General features: G+C 39.8%; 1 protein-coding gene across 1 annotated transcript in view; it reads right to left on the reverse strand.

Annotated features, from left to right (window-relative positions):
- Positions 1 to 521: 521 nt before the first annotated feature.
- Positions 522 to 19,519, reverse strand: part of smyd3 (SET and MYND domain containing 3) — an 87,802-nt gene continuing 68,804 nt past the window's right edge. The window contains exons 7-12 of the mRNA XM_062421486.1: positions 17,911 to 18,013; positions 17,161 to 17,271; positions 14,388 to 14,475; positions 13,773 to 13,947; positions 1,200 to 1,308; positions 522 to 831 (exon numbers count right to left, since the gene is read on the reverse strand). Coding sequence (XP_062277470.1) covers positions 715 to 831; positions 1,200 to 1,308; positions 13,773 to 13,947; positions 14,388 to 14,475; positions 17,161 to 17,271; positions 17,911 to 18,013 — 703 coding nt within the window. The 3' untranslated portion in view covers positions 522 to 714. The remainder of the gene's footprint in view (positions 832 to 1,199; positions 1,309 to 13,772; positions 13,948 to 14,387; positions 14,476 to 17,160; positions 17,272 to 17,910; positions 18,014 to 19,519) is intronic.

Consider the following 19,519-nt stretch of genomic DNA (forward strand, 5'->3'; position numbering starts at 1 on the left):
TGAATATTGTCTGTTCTCTATTGATGATTTTTATTTAATATTTGAAACTAGTCATTTTTATTTCCAAGCAGGTTCTACTGTTGATTTGTTACAGTAGGCTGATCATTCAGAGACAAGTTTCACAATGTAAAAGTTATTGGTGCAACTGATATATTTTTGTTGGCGACCACAGTGACTTACAGGAATGATGTGTGGGTTGGTTGGTAATTGAGAGCCTTATGTATGCTGTATGTGATTGTGTTGTAATATATGTTTTATGTTGGACCCCCTTGAAAATGAGATGGTTCATCTCAAGGGGCTATCCATTAATACATTTGTTTGTTTGTTTGTTTGTATGATGTTGCTATCGATTAAAAGTGTGAAACTATTGCAGAGATTTTGTAATCAGTATCATCACCTGCGTGCAGGTGCACCCTTGTGTGCATGCATAAGACAAACAAAACAGGGACCCCACAGAGTACCTCTAAATAATGTCATTAGCATTTTACAAAATGAAAAATGGTCATCAAGGTATGTGTGGACATACTGATTTTATTTTAATAACATTCATCAGTTAAAAATGTTCAATACAAAAATGTACATCTCTCCAATGTTTGTATTACAAATACTACAAACTTGACTTTACATTCAGTCTTTTATGATTTTGGTGATTAAAGTTGATGAATATACTTATAGTTACAGTATATGTATATGGTCTGTATTTGTATTTGTGTTTTAGTGACTGCTGGACGAATGTTGATCCATCTCAGTATGACATTCCTTCATCTTCATCAACAGATCAGCAGTCAATGGGTGGTCATCACCATGAGTGACCTTTATAATTTCATAAGCCTGGGAATTCAGAAAGAAACAAATATTTGAAGACTGTAGATGTTGTTCCTGCTGAAATTAAGATGTAGCTGCAAAAAATCCAAGAGATGTTTACAAGGGAAACTGTGGGAAAATATTTTAATGCAACTTCCATTTGTACTTCCATATACAGTGAGTGGATAAGATAATATGGTAAAACCTGTGTGATTAGCTGATTACATTTATGACTTGTTTTCAGGCCTTGTTGCCACCATGTCCCAGACCTCAGCAATTAACATAGTGAATAAAAAGTTATAACTGATGGAAATGATCAAAAAGTATCACATTAAGACCATTGCTGTAAAAAACAGAGCAGTGCTTTAGCTAAAGCAACTTTTCATCCCACACACCTGTCTGAATGTGTCAAAGGCATCCTTGATGTGTTCCAGGTAATGCTGCAGCTTTCCAACTCTCATCAGCTGGACTCCATGAACCGGGTGGGGATCAGGGTAGTATTGTCTGTAAGAAGGAAGACAGAAAGAATAGAAGGAAACAGGGCTGTGGGAAAGATCATGTTTTCTGTTGGTTGGGTGATTAAACTGCAATAAATAATCATTCTGATTATGGGTTAATCTGCCATTTTTGGATATATAAATATCACAAATGTCCATCACAGTTTCCCAGAGGGCTACCAGACATGTTTAATGGTCTTGTTTGTCCACCAAAATTAAAAACTTAAACATAAACAGATAATATGAGCTATAAATAATCAATAATCAATCTATCTATTCAACTGACCTGTCACGCCTAAATCCTGAAGTTTCCCCCCAAAAATAACCCATGGTTCACAAAAAAACATGCAGACTGGTTGTGCTTACTTGGTCCAAAGTTGCATGATGGGGACATTATGCGTCCTGGTATCTGAGATTCAACAATCGCCCTGAATCTACTCTCTAAAAGCTAGGCGGAAGCTCTCCTAGGGAAGCTGAGCAGTGTGACGTTACAATAATTGAAGCACATATTCTAAAATGGGAATGACCACAGGCGCTGTCCTTGATCCTTGAACTACATTAAAAGACTAAAAGACATTTTGAAATGACACTGAATTGGCAGTTATTCTATGTGACTGTAAGGAAATGATCTGACTGAATAATTTGAAATCATGCAGACAATACTTTACATTTGTAACATTTGAAATCATGCAAAAACCACTTGTACGAACAGATTTGTTCTTAAGTGGCACACGAGTGATCACTTTTCTCATACTTGAGTCACCAACATAAACGGGTGGTTCAAACCTGTTGTACAAGTCATTAACAGTCTGGGTAAAAAAAAATGTGCTGGGGGTCGCCTACCTTCCACCCTGTCGGAGGCCTCTATTTCTCTGTTGCTTAAGTGTGATAAAGATCCTCTTTTGTGCGGTAGTTACAGGCCCATTTCTCTCTTAAATGTTGACCTAAAGATCCTGTCAAAAATCCTAGCCCAACGCCTACAACAAGTCCTATCAAATATAATATCTACTGACCAAACAGGTTTCATGCTTGGAAGGCACTCATTTCATAACACAAGGAGGCTCTTAAATATCATTAGTGCTCCCAGTTCGAGTATCCCGGAAGTGATTATCTCACTAGATGCAGAAAAGGCCTTCGACAGGGTGGAGTGGAGCTTCCTTTTTTTTGTTTTGCAGAAATTTGGCTTCCCCCCAGAATTTATATCTTGGATCAAATTGCTTTATGCCAACCCAGTCGCCTCCGTCCACACAAATGGACTCCAGTCCGCCCCATTTCCACTCTATCGTGGAACCAGACAGGGCTGCCCTCTTTCCCCCCTCCTATTTGCCATGGCTATTGAGCCTCTAGCCTTCTGGCTACGTCAGGAGGGTGGGTTTGAGGGCATCACCAGAGCTGGTACAGTCCATAAATTATCTTTGTATGCCGATGACCTCCTTTTGTACATGTCTAATCCAGCTGCCTCTCTCCCTGTGGTTCTAAATATCTTAGACAGATTTGGGTTGTATTCAGGTTATAAGCTTAACCTCCACAAGAGTGAACTTCTCCCCATCAATCATCTGGCCAGAAATATACCCCCCGATTTTTTCCCTTTCAAATATGCTACTGATGGATTTAAATACTTGGGGGTGCATGTTACTAATTCAATCAATCAACTTTTCTCCAAAAATTTTGCTCCTCTCCTTGAGAGGTGTAAACAAGACTTTGACAGATGGTCTGGTCTCCCTCTATCCTTAATAGGTCGTGCTAGTTTAGTTAAAATGGTTGTTTTACCCAAATTTTTATACCTATTTTCACATATCCCTGTCGTTATTAAAAAGTCCTTTTTTAGATCGCTTGATCAATTAATAAGCTCCTTCCTCTGGGGCAATAAAAACCCACGCATTAGAAGATCAGTCCTGCAGCTCCCAAAGGCTCTAAGTGGCTTAGTGTTGCCCAATTTCTTACACTATTACTGGTCCTGTAATGTTAATAAACTTTTATACTGGATTAACAACACAGCAGATGAAGAGCGCCCTGCTTGGGTAGATATGGAACTAGCATCCTCTAAACTTTCCCTTCATTCCCTGGCTTGCTCCCAACTCCCCTTGACTGCCTCCAATTTTACCTCAAACCCAGTAGTAAGTAACTCCTTTAAAATCTGGATTCAATTTAGGAAAAGCCTAGGCCTTCATAGAGCCTCAGACCTCTCCCCCATTGTAAACAATCACCTATTTCTGCCCTCCTGCACCGACTTGGCTTTTAGGACTTGGTTTGACAAAGGGATAACTAAATTTAGGGACCTTTACAACCAAGGGACCTTTATGTCCTTTTCTGAGCTCTCAACAAAATTTGACCTGCCTAAATCCCACCTTTTTCGTTTTTTCCAGGCAAGGCATTTTATTCAGAACCAGAACCCCAAATTTCCTAGTCGTCCCCCTGAAACTTTGGTTGACTCATTACTGGCTCTTGATCCTAAACAAAAGCGGCTAATTTCTAATATTTACGGTCTCATTAATTCTGCTATTGACACCCCGGCTTCCGGTCCCAAAGAGTCATGGGAGCAAGAGCTTGGGACCACTTTGCCCGATGATTATTGGCAACAAGTTTTACGGTTGGTTCACTCCTCTTCAATCTGTGCAAGACACGGCCTCCTACAGTGTAAAGTTGTGCACAAAGCTCATTACACCAATTTGAGGCTATCTCGGATTTATCCCAATGTAACTGATTCATGTAATAGGTGCAAACAATCTCCAGCTGACCATTCCCATATGTTTTGGTTCTGTCCCAAGCTTGCCACTTTTTGGTCTGAAATCTTTAATACTCTTAGCACAGCATATAACACTACTATATCTCCTGATCCTCTCTTGGGCCTATTTGGTTCCCCCCTGCAGCCTCTTGCCTCTTAAGTTTTCCGTACTGTTCTTCCCTTTGCCACCCTGTTGGCTAGGCGACTCATACTTCTTAATTGGAAACACCCTCAACCTCCATCTCATAGTAGGTGGGTGAAGGAAGTGCTACTGTCCATTAAACTTGAAAAGCTTAGATTTTCCCTCAATGGTTCCTTAGGTCATTTTGAAAAGACTTGGAAACCTCTCTTAAATCATATTGAATCTTTGACATCTCTGCCTGATTGTGACAACTGAGCCCCCCCTATTTATTTATTTTAATTTCATTTATTTTATTCTATTATTGTTGGGGTTTTTGTTTTGTTTTTTCTTCTTGTTTTTAACATTTTAATTTCATTTACTTGCCTACCTTATCATTTTCCTTATTCATGTATTTGTTGTATGTACTCTGTACTGTTTACATGTTATTGGACTCATAGAACTGTTCACCTTTGAGTGGGTCGGGATTGTGGGAGGGGTAAAAAATGGGGGAAAATGTTGGAATGGAAGTCCTCTATGTCACGTTGTACTGATGTGTTGCTACCTGTGGAATTGCTTCCAATAAAGAAAGAAAAAAACTAATTTGACAGGAATCATAACACCTTAATCTGAATTAATTTGAATTTTGTTAAAACAATTACACTGAAATTAACTGAAATAAAATATATAACTAGAAAAACAAGAAACAAGTTTATCCAATTAAGACAGTTTGGTGAACCCAATTTGGAAAACTTGTGCAAAAAAGCCTTACAAAATGTTGCATATGGCCAAGTTGTAAATGGAAGTGCACATTGTAAGGGGCAACACTTATATAGTTAACCATCCACTTTCGCCTGTCAGTTTGATGTTTGTCACTCCAAGGCCTGAAGCAAACTACTGACATTCAAGGCAGAGACCTCAGACGACAAAGTCATCCGTTTGAAATGGACAACAAGACAAACACAATTTACTTTGCCAGTCAGTGTCTGCATGCAGTTGTGTTACATATACAAGCAGGAGAGAGTAAAAAAAGAGAAATAACAGCAGAGAAAAAAAAGAGAATATTCAAGTTTGTGCAAGTAAAAATATGCATGTGTTCATGTTTGTTTATCAAAACCTCCTTGAATGTGCGTGTGTGTGTGTGTATATCTGCGTGTTTTTGAGTTTCCTCTTTTTGAAATATCTCAGTCACACATACAGTACACAGACAAGCACAAGACACATTCACACAAATGCATTCAGACAAGCATGTACATAGCGTCCATGTGTATTTACACATGAAGATACTGCAAATATACACACATGAATGTACACACTAATGGCGCTCAGTGTCTCTCTTTTCCTAAAAGCTAATCTTCCTAAGACACAAGCGGACATAGAAAGAGGGAGCGTCACTTCTTTTGATGCCATGGCTTTGATTAGTGATGGGTGTATCCATGGTGATAGAGCCAGAGGTGATAAGCCTGATCAATCATTTTGACATTAAGACACTCCTGCCACCCGTCCTACAGCACACGTGCACGTGCACGCACGCACGCACACACACACACGCACACACACACACACACACACACACACACACACACACACACACACACACACACACACACACACACACACACACACACACACACACATCTAAAAAGCATCATTACTTTGAGTTTAGCTGTGTGTGTTTGTTAGATGGTACCATTATCTTTCACAAACCCAGTCAGCTGAGGAGTTTCGTACTCAAGAGCATTTTCAAACTTAACAATTTTTATAATTTTTTAATTTTCAGCATTTTTTGCATGAACTTTGACACAATTTTAGTACAACAGGAAAATATATTCTTTTATTCCATGAATTCAAATAATTCAGTGATAACTGAATTAGTGGAGCTTGTGCATTAAGATCAGGCGGGGAGTTCCGGTCCTCTGAAATAATGCCAACGCGGAAGTAACTTAAAACTGCATTCTATCAAAAGGCCACCAGGGGGCGACCGTTTTGGTGTCAAAAGGACTTCCGTCTCTATACAAGGCAATGGAGAATTCACCAACTTCTCACTTCATTTATAACCTCAGTAAACGTTTTCAAAATGTGTTTATGGTCTCAATCACTAGTTTAAAGCCGGCTTCAATGCAGTATGATGTTCATTGTGAAATTTTGGCCTCCCTGATTTTATATTTGACGATAAAGCAGGGTCTGCATTAGGGCGTGGCTACGTCGTGATTGACAGGTTGATTGGTTCACAGGTTCAGGAATGCGCCTCTTGCTCCTCCTGATGCCCATATAAGTAGAATCTGTGTTTTTATTTTTCCCGGCATGCACCTGAAATTTTCAAGATGGCACTGCTCAGATCCGATACTATTGGCTTCCGAGCAGCAGTCCACAAACAGATGGGTGACGTCACGGATGTTACGTCCATTTCTTATACACAGTCTATGATTAAGATACACACATGAATTATATGAAAATATGAATTAATGCTTAATGACCTACCGGTCAAAAGTTTTAGAACACCCCAATTCTTCCTGTTTTTTATTGAAAATTATGCAGTTTAATGCTTCATTGTACTGAAATGAAAGCATAGAACAAATAAAAAATTGAGGTTAAAAAAGAAATCATGGAATCAATTTATAAACCAAAATGTATTCTAAACTATTGACTCATCAAAGTAGCCACCATAGGCAGATATAACAGCTGAACACACTCGTGGCATTCTTTCTACAATGGAAATCAAATATTCTGCAGAAAGTTATTCCCAACTCTGTTGCAGAAGTTCCCATAAATGTGTGGCACTTGTAGGTCGCTTTGCTTTTTGCTTTCACTTTTCTTTTCAGTTGATCCCAAACCCGCTCGATGGGGTTTAAGTCTGGAGACTTTGCTGGCCACTCCATGTTTTCAAGCTTACCATCTTGTTCTTTTTTCCTGAGTTAGTTCTGGCATAGCGTGGATGTATGTTTCGGGGCGTTATCTTGCTGTAGGAAGAATCCAAGACCAACTAGGCGCATACCAGAGGGTACTGCATGGCGCTGCAGAATGCTGTGGTAGCCGTTTTGGTTCAGAGTGCCTTTCACTCTGTACAAGTCACCGACCATGGATCCAGCCGAAGATTTCAAATTTGGATTCATCAGTCCATAACACCTTCTTCCAGTCTTCAGTAGTCCATTGGCGGTGTTTCTTGGCCCAGGCAAGCCTCTTCTTCTTATTCTGACGTCTTAGCAATGGTTTTCTTGCTGCAACTCGACCTGTCAAACCTGCAACTCGAAGTCTTCTCTTCACAGTTGACACTGAGATTTGCTTACTACGACCACTATTAAGCTGTTGTCCTGTGAGCTGCCTATCATGTAAGCCGTTGACTCTCAGAAACTTGTCTTCTGATTTTGTTGTGACTTTGGGTCCACCAGACCTCTTCCATTCAGAGTTACCCCCAGTTTCTGAAGAGGAAACTGTACTCACTGACACCTTGACTTTCTTTGCAATTTCTCTGTAGGAAACCCCTGCATTTTTAAGTGTTATGATGGTCTGTCTCTCTTCCATTGTTAATTGCCTTTTTCTTGCCATTTTTATAGCAACACACTACTTTCTGCAGTACAATACTGTTCAAATAATGCTCACAAGGGTATGGTACCACAGTGTGTTCCAACACTACTTTTATGCAGACAGAGGGGGTTGTAAGTAATCAAGAAGAGTTGGGACATCTGTAGAAATTGGTAGTACCAACTTTCAAGGCTTGATCAACCTCCATTGCTGCAGAACAGCTTTAAGTTGTTAACCCATTTCTTGTTCCCTGAAAAAGGCCATTTTGTATAATTCTGAAATGTACATTATTTTTTTGTTTTGGGTAACCTTACCTTTTTTTTTAACCTCGGCAGTTCACCACTTACCTTTGTTCCTTTTTCACGCTATTCATTGGACTTGAACTGCTTGATTTTCATGAAAAACTGGAAAAATTGGGGTGTTCTAAAACTTTTGACTGGTAGTGTATATACAACCCATTTATCATATATATACACACACACACACACACACACACACACACACACACACAAAGAACTGGGACAGTCCTCGTCCTATAATGATAAATACACACCAGGGAGTTTGAGGAAGCAGCTTTGTTATTGGTAAACACTGCAGTTCTCAAAATGCTCATTTACCCGACTCTACTTGTCGTTTATCCTCTTTTCTTCTTTACCCGTCTCCTCTAATCTTTTTCTATTTCACATCTTCTTTGCTCTGCTCCCACCTGTTTATATTTGTGCTTTTTGCCCCACTGGCTGCAGGGATTAAAGTTGGTGATGTCGGTCAGCTGGTTCCTTCTCCTCCATTCATTCCTCCCATCCACTCAACCTCTTAAATCCTCCCTTCTATTTCCCTCTCTATCCTTCAACCCTATCCTGTCTTGATTATACATGCAAAATGTTCTTTTTAATTCCATATAACCACTGCAAAGCTGCATTAAATGCTCACCGACCAAGCAAATTGAGACACAAACCCTTCTCCACTTCCACTCTTGCATGGCATTAAAGTGTTTCGTCTGACTCATTCTCTCTCGCTCTTACACACGCACCCACCCACACACACACACACACACACACACACACACACACACACACACACACACACACACACACACACACACACACACACACACACACACACACACACACACACACACACACACACACACACACACAGCAAAAAGAGCTGTAAACACAGACATGTGAATCGCACATGTGCACCAGTGGAAATGTATGATCATTCAAACACACCAATATGAGGTCAATGTGAAACTATTTCACCCTACAGTATGTAACTTGCTGTAATTGCCAGATTTCACTTCTCTCCAGAGTAAACAGACCAGAATCAATCTGCTTCCAGTTCAGTCAAATGTAAATAGAAACTGACTGCATTTGCTATTAACAGCATTAATCTTAATTATTTCTTCATGGACTGAAACAGCAACTTTTTTACAAGGTGAAAGTTTTTCACTCTTTGAGTTAAAAGGAAAAACAGTTTTCTGAACCTTTTGAAATCAAAGTTAATGAACTTGTAGTGGCCACAGACAGTGCAATTTAAAACTCAACAGCTTCTTTGATAACTTACACTCACAATGCTAATAGCCCTGTTGTTCATACCTTCAAGCCAAACTAAGCTACTAACTGACAAACCAACCAATTAAAGAGGAGGTCCCTGATCCCGTTAAAATTGAATCATTAAATAGGAAGTTCAAACACTAAACCAACAACATTAGTCCTCCATGAATAATAACAAGTTACAATATTGATTTAATTACCAAGCCAGTGATTCAAACAGCCATGACATGCAAATACACACACACACACACATCAAGACCAAATTCCAATTACGTTTCCTCTTTGCATACATAGAACCACACAGTAATTAAAATAATTTCATTAACTTGCTGTCTGCTGAATTCCTGCTCCTTTTTTTCCGCGGGAGAGTAAATTGAAGAGAAATACGGTCTTATCGTATGCAGCTAGTTAGAAAGCCATAGCTCTCGGCTATGAGTAAGAGAGGGGGCAAGAGGGAGGAATTAATAGTTGTGGAAAAGTGTAGCATTTCCAGGCAAATACAGTGGAACTAATGAGGCTCTTGTTTGGAACAAAAGATCCACGGCCTGCTGTTTGTGAGAGGAAAGCATGGATTATTTTACTAAGTAGAAAACAGAGGAAGGAGAACGCAAACATGGAGGAAAGATGAGCCGTGTTGTGCTTAACTGTATTTGTTTTTTGTCCAATGCAACAGTAATTTCAGTTCAATATTTCCACAGTTTAGCACACTTAGCACCACCATTGCATCTTTTACTGAGACACAGAACATCTAAGCTTTAAAACAGCGTAACTAAAGTAGTTTTCTTTCTTTCTTTACCGAAATTCAGGCACATTGAGGGCTGCAGAAATCCAAATAAAAACCCTTTTGGTTTGTGACCATTTATAGCCAAGCGATGCCTGCTCTCGACCCCTCATCCCAGGTTGCACATGACTTGTGAGCAAGTCTACCAAAGAGTGATGTTTCCTTCTTGCATTTTTTTTATTCTAATGATTAAATAGTAAAACAGATCTATTATTTAACAAGGAAAAAATGAAGACATTTGAGAAAAGATTGAATTTTCAAAGTATTAGAGTAAGTAAGTATTTCCCCCCCCTGTTTTTCTCACCTAATTGGTTGATGAGTTTGATCTACACTGACTAACAAATCCCACTGACTACAGCTGACACCTCTGTGGCATCCAGGTGTTAACTTTCAAGTGAGTTAAGGGAGAATCTGCCCTTACATTGTTTGTGATTCCCCAAGCATTACAGCTGTTACATTATGACATGTTGGTAATTATTATTTTACAAACTTTCTTTCCCTCAACTTGTCTTCTTCAGCTTTAGCCAACCATTTGCCAGAAATATTTTTGTCTTCACCAGAGAATGAAAAAAACAGTTGTGTAGTGGTGCTGGTTTCAAAAAACTGCAAAAATGTCATCAGTCACCACCAAAACATTCACAAAGACTGACAACGTGGGTGCACTTCACTGGTATAGCGAAGCCACCGTCGACACCGAAAAGGATTTTCTCCATAAAAGAGTTTTTTATGGCACCACATTGCATCTAGAGAGATGAATCCTTGTTTTATTCGTAGAAACTAACCAAAAGCTGTCTAACAATGATGCCGTACATTATTCTCTACTGTTGCTGCCCCGGAAATGTCAATGGGATGTCACATCATCTACGCTTGGACAGTTGCCTACAGAAATATGAAAAAAAAAAAAAAAGAACTACAAAATGTGTCCAGAAATGTTGGATTAAAATATCTGTTTTTGCAATGTTGGAGTGTTCAAGGGTGGAGATTTACTTAATGTGTGCAAGCAGTCACTTGTTGATACACCTCTGTGTGCCTATTTTCATGAATATATGAATGTGCAAGCATTCATGTATTTTGTGTGTGTGTGTGTGTGTGTGTGTGTGTGTGTGTGTGTGTGTGTGTGTGTGTGTGTGTGTATGTGTATGTGTGTGAGCGAGAGAGAGAGAGAGAGAGAGAAAGAAAGAAAGAGAGAGCATGTTTATGGCAGTGCAATATGTGCCGCATGGAGACATTCAATAAGCCTGGCATGCTCAGCCGGCAGCAGGTGTGCATTATTCGAACACAGGCGCAGGGCAGACCCCTCCCTATACATCCCAAACTGAATAGAGAAACTGAAATAAAAGACCTGCAGAGAGTAAAAGAAGAAAGGAATACAGAATGAGGAAAGGACAGGAGAAAGGGAAAGATCGGGAACTCCTGCAGCTATCTTTCTTCCCTGCCATCTGAAGAGCCCAGAGGAAGATAGGAGATGAATATTGAAGATCCTCCTCCCACTCTTATCTCTGCCTCTCTCTCTCACTTGTTTCTCATGAATGATTTTCTCTCCTTCTCTTTCTGTCATTATTGGCTTCTCTTCTTTCCAAGTTGATGCCTCTAGTCCTCTTTTGTCCAATTTCTGCAGTTTTCATTTGGCTCCCTTCACATTTGCCTTCCCTCCTTCTCTCCTCTCGTCTTTGTCAGGTTGTTGATCACCATTCACTCCATACTCCTCTTTCCTTCTCTATTTCTTCATCCATGACCTGCTTACTTGCACTCTCTCAGTTCCATCCAAACATAACCTCACTAAAAGCCCCACAGTCATCCCTCACTCTGGTTTAGCCTCCATATCCTTGACACCCATTTTTCTGGTTCTTTCAACTGACACCAGTCCCTCCATCCCTTTCTTCAAATCACTATCTTTCTTGTCCTGCTGCTCTCTGTCTGGTTATTTCTTGATAGGTTGTATTACAGTTTCTTTCCTGTGGATATGTTGATCTGTGTGTGTGTGTGTGTGTGTGTGTGTGTGTGTGTGTGTGTGTGTGTGTGTGTGTGTGTGTGTGTGTGTGTGTGTGTGTGTGTGTGTGTGTGTGTGTGTGTGTGTGTATTGAGCACAGTTGTGCCACTAGAGCTCTGCCCTGCACACAAGATCAATTAGTTTCACACACACAAAAGTCGGTGGGAATAATGTTGAGTTGGAGTGATGGAAAGTGAATCGCACTGCAGGAAAGAAGAGGTGAGGGCATTTGAGGATTGGAGATATCAAAGACAAGAAAAAAAAGAAGAAAGAAAAGTAGAGTTTTGATGCTGTTCACTACTAATCTAATATGTGGTAGATTTAAGGACTTGAAATGTATTTATAAATCTACTATCTGATTTTGTTTCACTAATCCGCACTCTTCTATTGTAAGTGAAATTATTAAGAGATTGTGTCTGTTAATTAGGTTTGCTTTCTCTTTCATCTCTATGTCACTTTTTTTTTGTTCTTCTTCATCTTTAATTTTCTTTGTTGGCCCTGTAAACTCTTCCTTTTCTGTTCTCTCACTTTACTTTCAACTACTTGTTCGATTTCTCCTCTCCATTATTCCTCTCTTGTCAAATAGTCTAATATTCTACTTTTAAATACAAAATAATTCAGTTGCTGATTCATTCAGGCAAAATAAACTATGGTAGCTGGCTAAGAGAGAAGCACATATTGAGGTAACAGGCTGGCTATAGAATATAGCACCATTTAAACATGATGTTTTCCACATTGAAGATTCTGTTACTTGAGCTTCCTGTATTAGCAGCACATTTTCTTTCAATCCTTTCCCTTCTGTAATGTTTTCTTTATTCTAGCTTAAATGTTCTATACTCTCATGGTCCACCTACCCATTGGTTTCCACATATTTGCCTGTGTGGGCTTCTACAGCCTGTGCTTGACTGACATTTATATGACTCTCTCTTTTAACCAGAACAAGTGAAAATACCTGTATGAGTGTGCAGCACCTTTAGCAAACCAATCCTGTTGAGCTTTATTGCTCCTACGCAGGAACAACAGAAGGAAATCCTTCTGTCCTTTAACAGGCCAAAGATACCGCATTGTGAAATCTCCTCAGTGTTGAGCCTTCAACGCTCAAACTCAGAGACAAGCAAAAAGCATCCATTTAAAGTAATCTTGAGATTAATGTGATATACCCAAGTAACTTTTATCCATGAGATTTTAATGTTACTACGCATCTCCTGCATCTCTGCACATAATCTGTGTGACACTCTCCCCCATTTTCAGTGTTAAAAATCGATGGAGCCTGGTGTAAAATACTGTCTTGATGACTTGTGACAAAGGCATCAATGGGTAGCAACCCAAATCTTTGAAGTATTAACTTTGAAGTAATAATTTGCGTTGGTAAAGACAGTTTGAGTTTGCCTCAAATGAAAAGAGTTGCACTTCAGACACACTTTGTATGAGTTACTCTTGTCTGTTTCTTCACATTGCTTTTCATACTGAATTCAGAAAGGAGAGGGTTAGTGAAATTCACTAAATCCCAGTATACATACATGTTTAATGACTAAGTTTTTCCCCTTTAATCTGAAAACATAAAAGCCATCATTCAGTGCGACATATAAGTTTGTAGTTTTCCCCATATGACATTGTCCCCCCTGACACACACACACACACACACACACACACACACACACACACACACACACACACACACACACACACACACACACACACACACACACACACACACACACACACACACACACACACACACACACACACACACACACACACACACACACACACACACACCTGTATGCTGGAAGTGTCTTCTTCCCATATCCCACAGCTTCCTCCCAGAGTTCCAGCTGAATGGAGGCATCTACAGCATGGTCTGTCATCCTGAGCTTGTACAAATTTTCTTCGGGCACGTCACCACCAACAGTTGATAACAGATGTCTGCAGTTCTCTAATAGTGCTTGCCAATCTTGAAGTTCATTTAAGGAAGAGAAACATTTAAATTGGAGGCCCTAAACAAAAAAAAAAAAATAAAGTTGCACATGCATATCTCAAGGTATTTATAAAGACAGCTTTGTATACATTGGTTAATATCAAACTTGTTTATTCACTTCTATACACTTGTTATATCACTTTGTGTAAAGGCTCACCATCTATTTTTTTATCATATTCAGTTGGCTTGATGTAAATATACTTTATCAGTTCATAAACCACCCAAACACACTACATTCAAAATGACAGCAACACCCTCAGTTCTCATCATTTCAGTACAGTCTACGGGGATAACGCCATCAATCAAGACCTGATGACACTCAAAGTCAACACCGTCATAATGAACTGTGGGCAGTGGAGAAGCCTTGAGTGGTGAATGCTTAGTGTCCACTGGCTGTAGTGGATAGAAAAGGATACTGGACTCTGCTTTCAGATCTTCCAGTTTGGGTAAAGCCTCCTTCAACAGGCTTTGTGTTTCTTCTTTACCTGACAGCATGAGTCTGTCCTGGAAAACAGAGGAGAGGACATACTCATACATCGTCTATATACACTGGCATACATAGCACCATTCTGAGACGTGGATGAAGGGAGCTTTGAAAGCGAATAGGACACAGAAAATGTATGAAGATTCTTCTGTGAATTTCCAAGTGTTAAGAGTTGTACATCTAATCCCAGCTGCCTGATAGCTGAGGGCAACCATCAATATTAAAGCACTAACTTTATGCTGCATGTGTGACAGTTTTTACAGAGTATTGCTGTGTAGGTGTTGCTTAAGCATTGATTTAGAACATTTCCCATCATGCACTGTGTTTGAAGTGTCCTTAATTGAAACCGTGTCTCGCTAGGAAAGAGGGGGCTTTTAAAAAAGAGCTGATGGAGTAGACACATGATCAAGAAAGTGACAGAGAAAGAAAGGAGTGGGGAAAACATTTCAAAGGAGGGTTCTAGGAGTAATAAAATGCTAAAGCAGGCTTTCATGTACACACACACACACAAGCCCACACCCACACCCACACCCACACCCACACACACACACACACACACACACACACACACACACACACACACAGAGCAAGAATGCAACAAAAATCATCACAGCAATAAGATAAGTTAATAAATACGACTCAACACCTACAGCCATGCTAGCAGCTCCATGAAGCTGTACTTAGGCACAGCAGTGTTTTACATTAAATGCTAACATCAGCATGCTAACCTGCTCACAGTTACAATACTACCATGCTACCATGAAGAAGAGCGTTTATGGGAAATTACTCTTGCAGTTAATTGGTTGTAAAAAAAATAATTGGGCAAACTGAAATTTTGAAAAACATCCATCTGATAGTTGTCAAAATATTTCACTCTGAACCATTAATGTCAACAAGCTGGCGGCGCTACAGGAAAGTCAGAGATCATCAAAGTCATAACTAAGTAATTACTATTAAAACAATGTGACTTGCTGTCATTTGCATCTTAACACATGCAAAGACACACACATGTGCAGAGAGAGAAAAAAAAAACAACAGCACATAAATGCCATCCCCCAGGTTTGATGTCAACAGTCATCTGTCACCATGACAACTTTGGGTCACAACCCAAAGCATCCTGCTGTCATCATCACAAGATTAAAGAGAGAGAGGGAAAAGCGTTTGTTGTATGCAGAACAAAGGTGGATTGAATAAAATGAACGGCATTGTCCTGGAAAATCAACTGAACACTCTCTCTTACATTATCTCAAACACACACAGAAGCACACCAAAACATATTTTTGAGTGCTGTTGTGGTAGAGTGAGACTAAAGTGTCTTTTATAGAACATACAGAGAACAAAGGTTGAAAAGAGGCAGTGAGGTTAAGAGAAGGAGAGAGAGAGAGAGAGAGAGAGAGAGAGAGAGAGAGAGAGAGAGAGAGAGAGAGAGAGAGAGAGAGAGAGAGAGAGAGAGAGAGAGAGAGAGAGAGAGAGAGAGAGAGAGAGAGAGGGAAATGAAAACATATGGATTGAGAGAGAGACAGCGAGACACTGGAACACAAGGATGGAGTGGATTAAGATGGATGGAAAAGAGAACTGGTGGCGAAAGACAAGATCATTTTTCTCATTTTTCAGTAGGTGGTCAGAGAGACAAGGGCAGTGAGAGAGAGAGAGCGAGAGAGAGTGAGTGAATGAGTGAGAGAGATAGAGAGAGAGCGAGAGAGGTATGGAGAGTTGGAGCGTGACAGAGAGGAAGATGAGGACAGCAGGAGATAAGACAATAAGACAGAATGTGAGAGTGAAGGAGGGAAAGGAGAAGATGAGTAGTACACTGTAACATGTTCTGCACCAATAGACTGTCCAAACAGCCCGCCAGAAGTGTGTGTGGGTGAGTGTGTGTGTGTGTGTGTGTGTGTGCGTGTGTGTGTGTGTGTGTGTGTGTGTGTGTGTGTGTGTGTGCGTGTGTATGTGTGTGTGTGTGTGCGTGTGTATGTGTGTGTTTAAACTCCTGGTCCTGTTAGAAACAAGTTTTACACATTTGGAGTTTAATTATGGAGAAATTTAAATGAGGCAATGAGAATTACAGCATTACAGTAAAGGAAACGACAAGTTTACATACACACCCATGATCAAATCATGATGACTTAGAGGCAGAAATACATGACAATAAATAAGATATGTGGAGTGCCACTCTGGAGGAGTTTCTATTAGAGTTGCAATATACTGTACCTGTGTGCAATCTAAATGCTTGATTGACCATTTCATCACCAATGTTGCATTATAACCCAGGGGCCCCTTGGCACTGAAGCGCATGTCCCCCAAACAACTTTTACTTTATTCTGATTGGATAACGCTGCTGTCAGGTGGAAACCTTGTAACTCCATATTTTGTTTTGGATATACTAGGTTGTTAACAGTGACCATAATTAGCAACATCAAGAGAATAGGTCACGCCTTGTGTCGTATATCTATAGAGCGCCCGGTATGATGTTCAATACTTGAAGGAAATATTGTAGCATAATTTGAGGGGTCATCAGAAAACGACTGGACTGCAGTGGAAATAGGAAGGAAATAGAACACACTCTGATTATTGGCCATATCTGTATCGTTATGGTAATGTAAACTAAAGTTTGTGTATTTGTGAATGAATGACAGTTGTGTAGCTGGTGGAATCCCTGAAAACTCAGCGGTGACTGTGGTAGGGTAATTTGTGTGTGTGTGTCTTACTGTGTCTTGAGAGTCACATCTCTGGCAGTGGCAGGTAAAATGGTATTGGTCCTCCAGCTGTCTCTGTCGATCCTCAGTCAATGACAACGTCTCTACATAACTTATAGTTAGCTGGACACACAGACAACAGTTTTGTTTAATAATTCATATGTATATTATATGTTCATTGTTGATTTATCCTTTGTGTTACATTACAGATTTTAGATAAATGCAGTTCATTGCAGGTAGGTCAGATATTTGGAAATTAACGTCTGTATTCAGTACAGAAGAAAGAGATATTGTAACGTTATAGTGTGAGTGTATTTTTTGTATGTGTGTGTCTTAGTCCAGATGGCATGGATGCATCTCATTACACAGTCAGGAGGGATGGTGAAGTATGGAAAATGAGGGGAGATGCTGCCAAGTTAGGAGTTGTCATTAAGCTTGTGTTGCAGTGATCTACTTGGCTACATTTCTAAAGATTTATTTAATAACATCAGCTAATTGTACTTCTATTAACATGTCTTATTAAATTCAGATGATAATATTAGTGATGATACATCCATGGTAGATAAAATTCTTAGTTTCATATTATTTATGACTCAAAACTTCCTCAGGTGTTGATTTCTAAAACAATAAACGTTAAATAAATATTGCTCATTAAATAACATGGACATAAAAGCAGAGGCAACAGCACAGTCCATAAAAACACTCCATGTTGTTAATGCTGTGAAGGCGCAGTGTAAGGACTTTTTAAAAATCTGCTCCTACCTCCTCTTCAGGGTTGATATCTCGAACAGCTCTGAGCTGGAGGTTTGTTCCCTCAAACACCATCACACAGTTTGGCCTACAGTCATGGTTCAGCAGAGATAAACTGGGAGAGAGCAAATAAGATGATGAGAGGCAAGAGGGAGAGAAAGCACAGAGGGTGGGAGGAGGAACGAGTGAAGGGAAAAAGAAAGAGAGAAAGAGAGAAAGAGGAGTGAGGAGAAAAGAAGATCAATGCAGCAACGAAAAAAAGGGTAAAGAGAAAGAAAGAAAAAAGAAATAGAGAGAAAGAGAGGAAGGGGGACATGAGTAGAAAAAAGAGGAACATTGATGTATCTGTGATTAAATGAGAGGGAGTGTGTGTGTGTGTGTGTGTGTGTGTGTGTGTGTGTGTGTGTGTGTGTGTGTGTGTGTGTGTGTGTGTGTGTGTGTGTGTGTGTGTGTGTGTGTGTGTGTGTGTGTGTGTTTGTAAACCATGCATTCTCATCTTTATCCCTAATCATACTAAATCTGCAGCACACTAAATAAGCGGAGAGACAGACAGCGCATGATAACACAAGATAATACAACGAGGACCTCATCCCGCTGAGTCAGAGACACATGTCTGTTTTGAGACCCACTGCGGCCCATGCTGATTGAAATGGTAATTTCTGCCAACATATTTATGGAAGAGAAAACACATGTTGAGTCGCCCTCAAGACTTCCATCTATCAGATAGTTTATTGTGACGGCTGTGGGACCAACCATACGCTTGGTGTCTTTTAGCCCTGTATCCAAGGTGCTGTTGGGGGTTAAATATCATCTGACAATGTGACTCATATCACAAATCCTACACAAGACTGAGAGTTCAAAGGATGCAAACACACACAAATACAGATAATTCCCTGCACAGTGTGACAAAAAGAGTACTCTGCTTCTGCCATAACAAATGTCAGTATTTATTTATTTCAGTTTGTCAATCTCAGACAAACACACACACCAAATCAAGAAATGATGGGTACTCCACTTCTGTCACAACAAAGGCTTTTGACTCCTTTCCCAAATTTGTAACATAACCCATAGTCTTACTCAGACACAATCCACTTTTTTTCCTGACAAACGTGTCAGCATCAATCATCACCGATGATCCACAAACTATTATCTAATGTCTTCAGACAATAGTACTGTGACTTATACAGTGACAACAAGGAAAAAGCTCAGCAGAAATAGAACATTTTCTGATGGCATCACATTACCGTCACTAACAAAAGACCAAACAGACATCTTAGACACTCCATTAAAATCCACAAAATATGAAAAGGCACTAAAAACAATGTCAAACCCCTGGACCAGATAAAATCCCTGAACCTCGTGAGGCAGCTGGATTTACAAGATCATGCAAGAATCCATCTTGTCAGGCTTCAAGTTATGCACTTGTGGCTGAACCACCAAGCGATAGCCCATGATAGACAGATGGTTCATCCAGTCACTTGCCAAGTAGTTTTTGAAAGTGCCTGCCCTTTTCCTAACAGTTTCTAATGATGACTTTTCAGATGGTTCTGTGTAAAAAAACATCTGGTGTGTCAGGTTCTAGATTCCCCACTAAACCCTTTTGGCAAACATTGTCATCACT

Source organism: Scomber scombrus, chromosome 1 (assembly GCF_963691925.1).
Source record: "Scomber scombrus chromosome 1, fScoSco1.1, whole genome shotgun sequence".
NCBI lineage: Eukaryota > Metazoa > Chordata > Actinopteri > Scombriformes > Scombridae > Scomber > Scomber scombrus.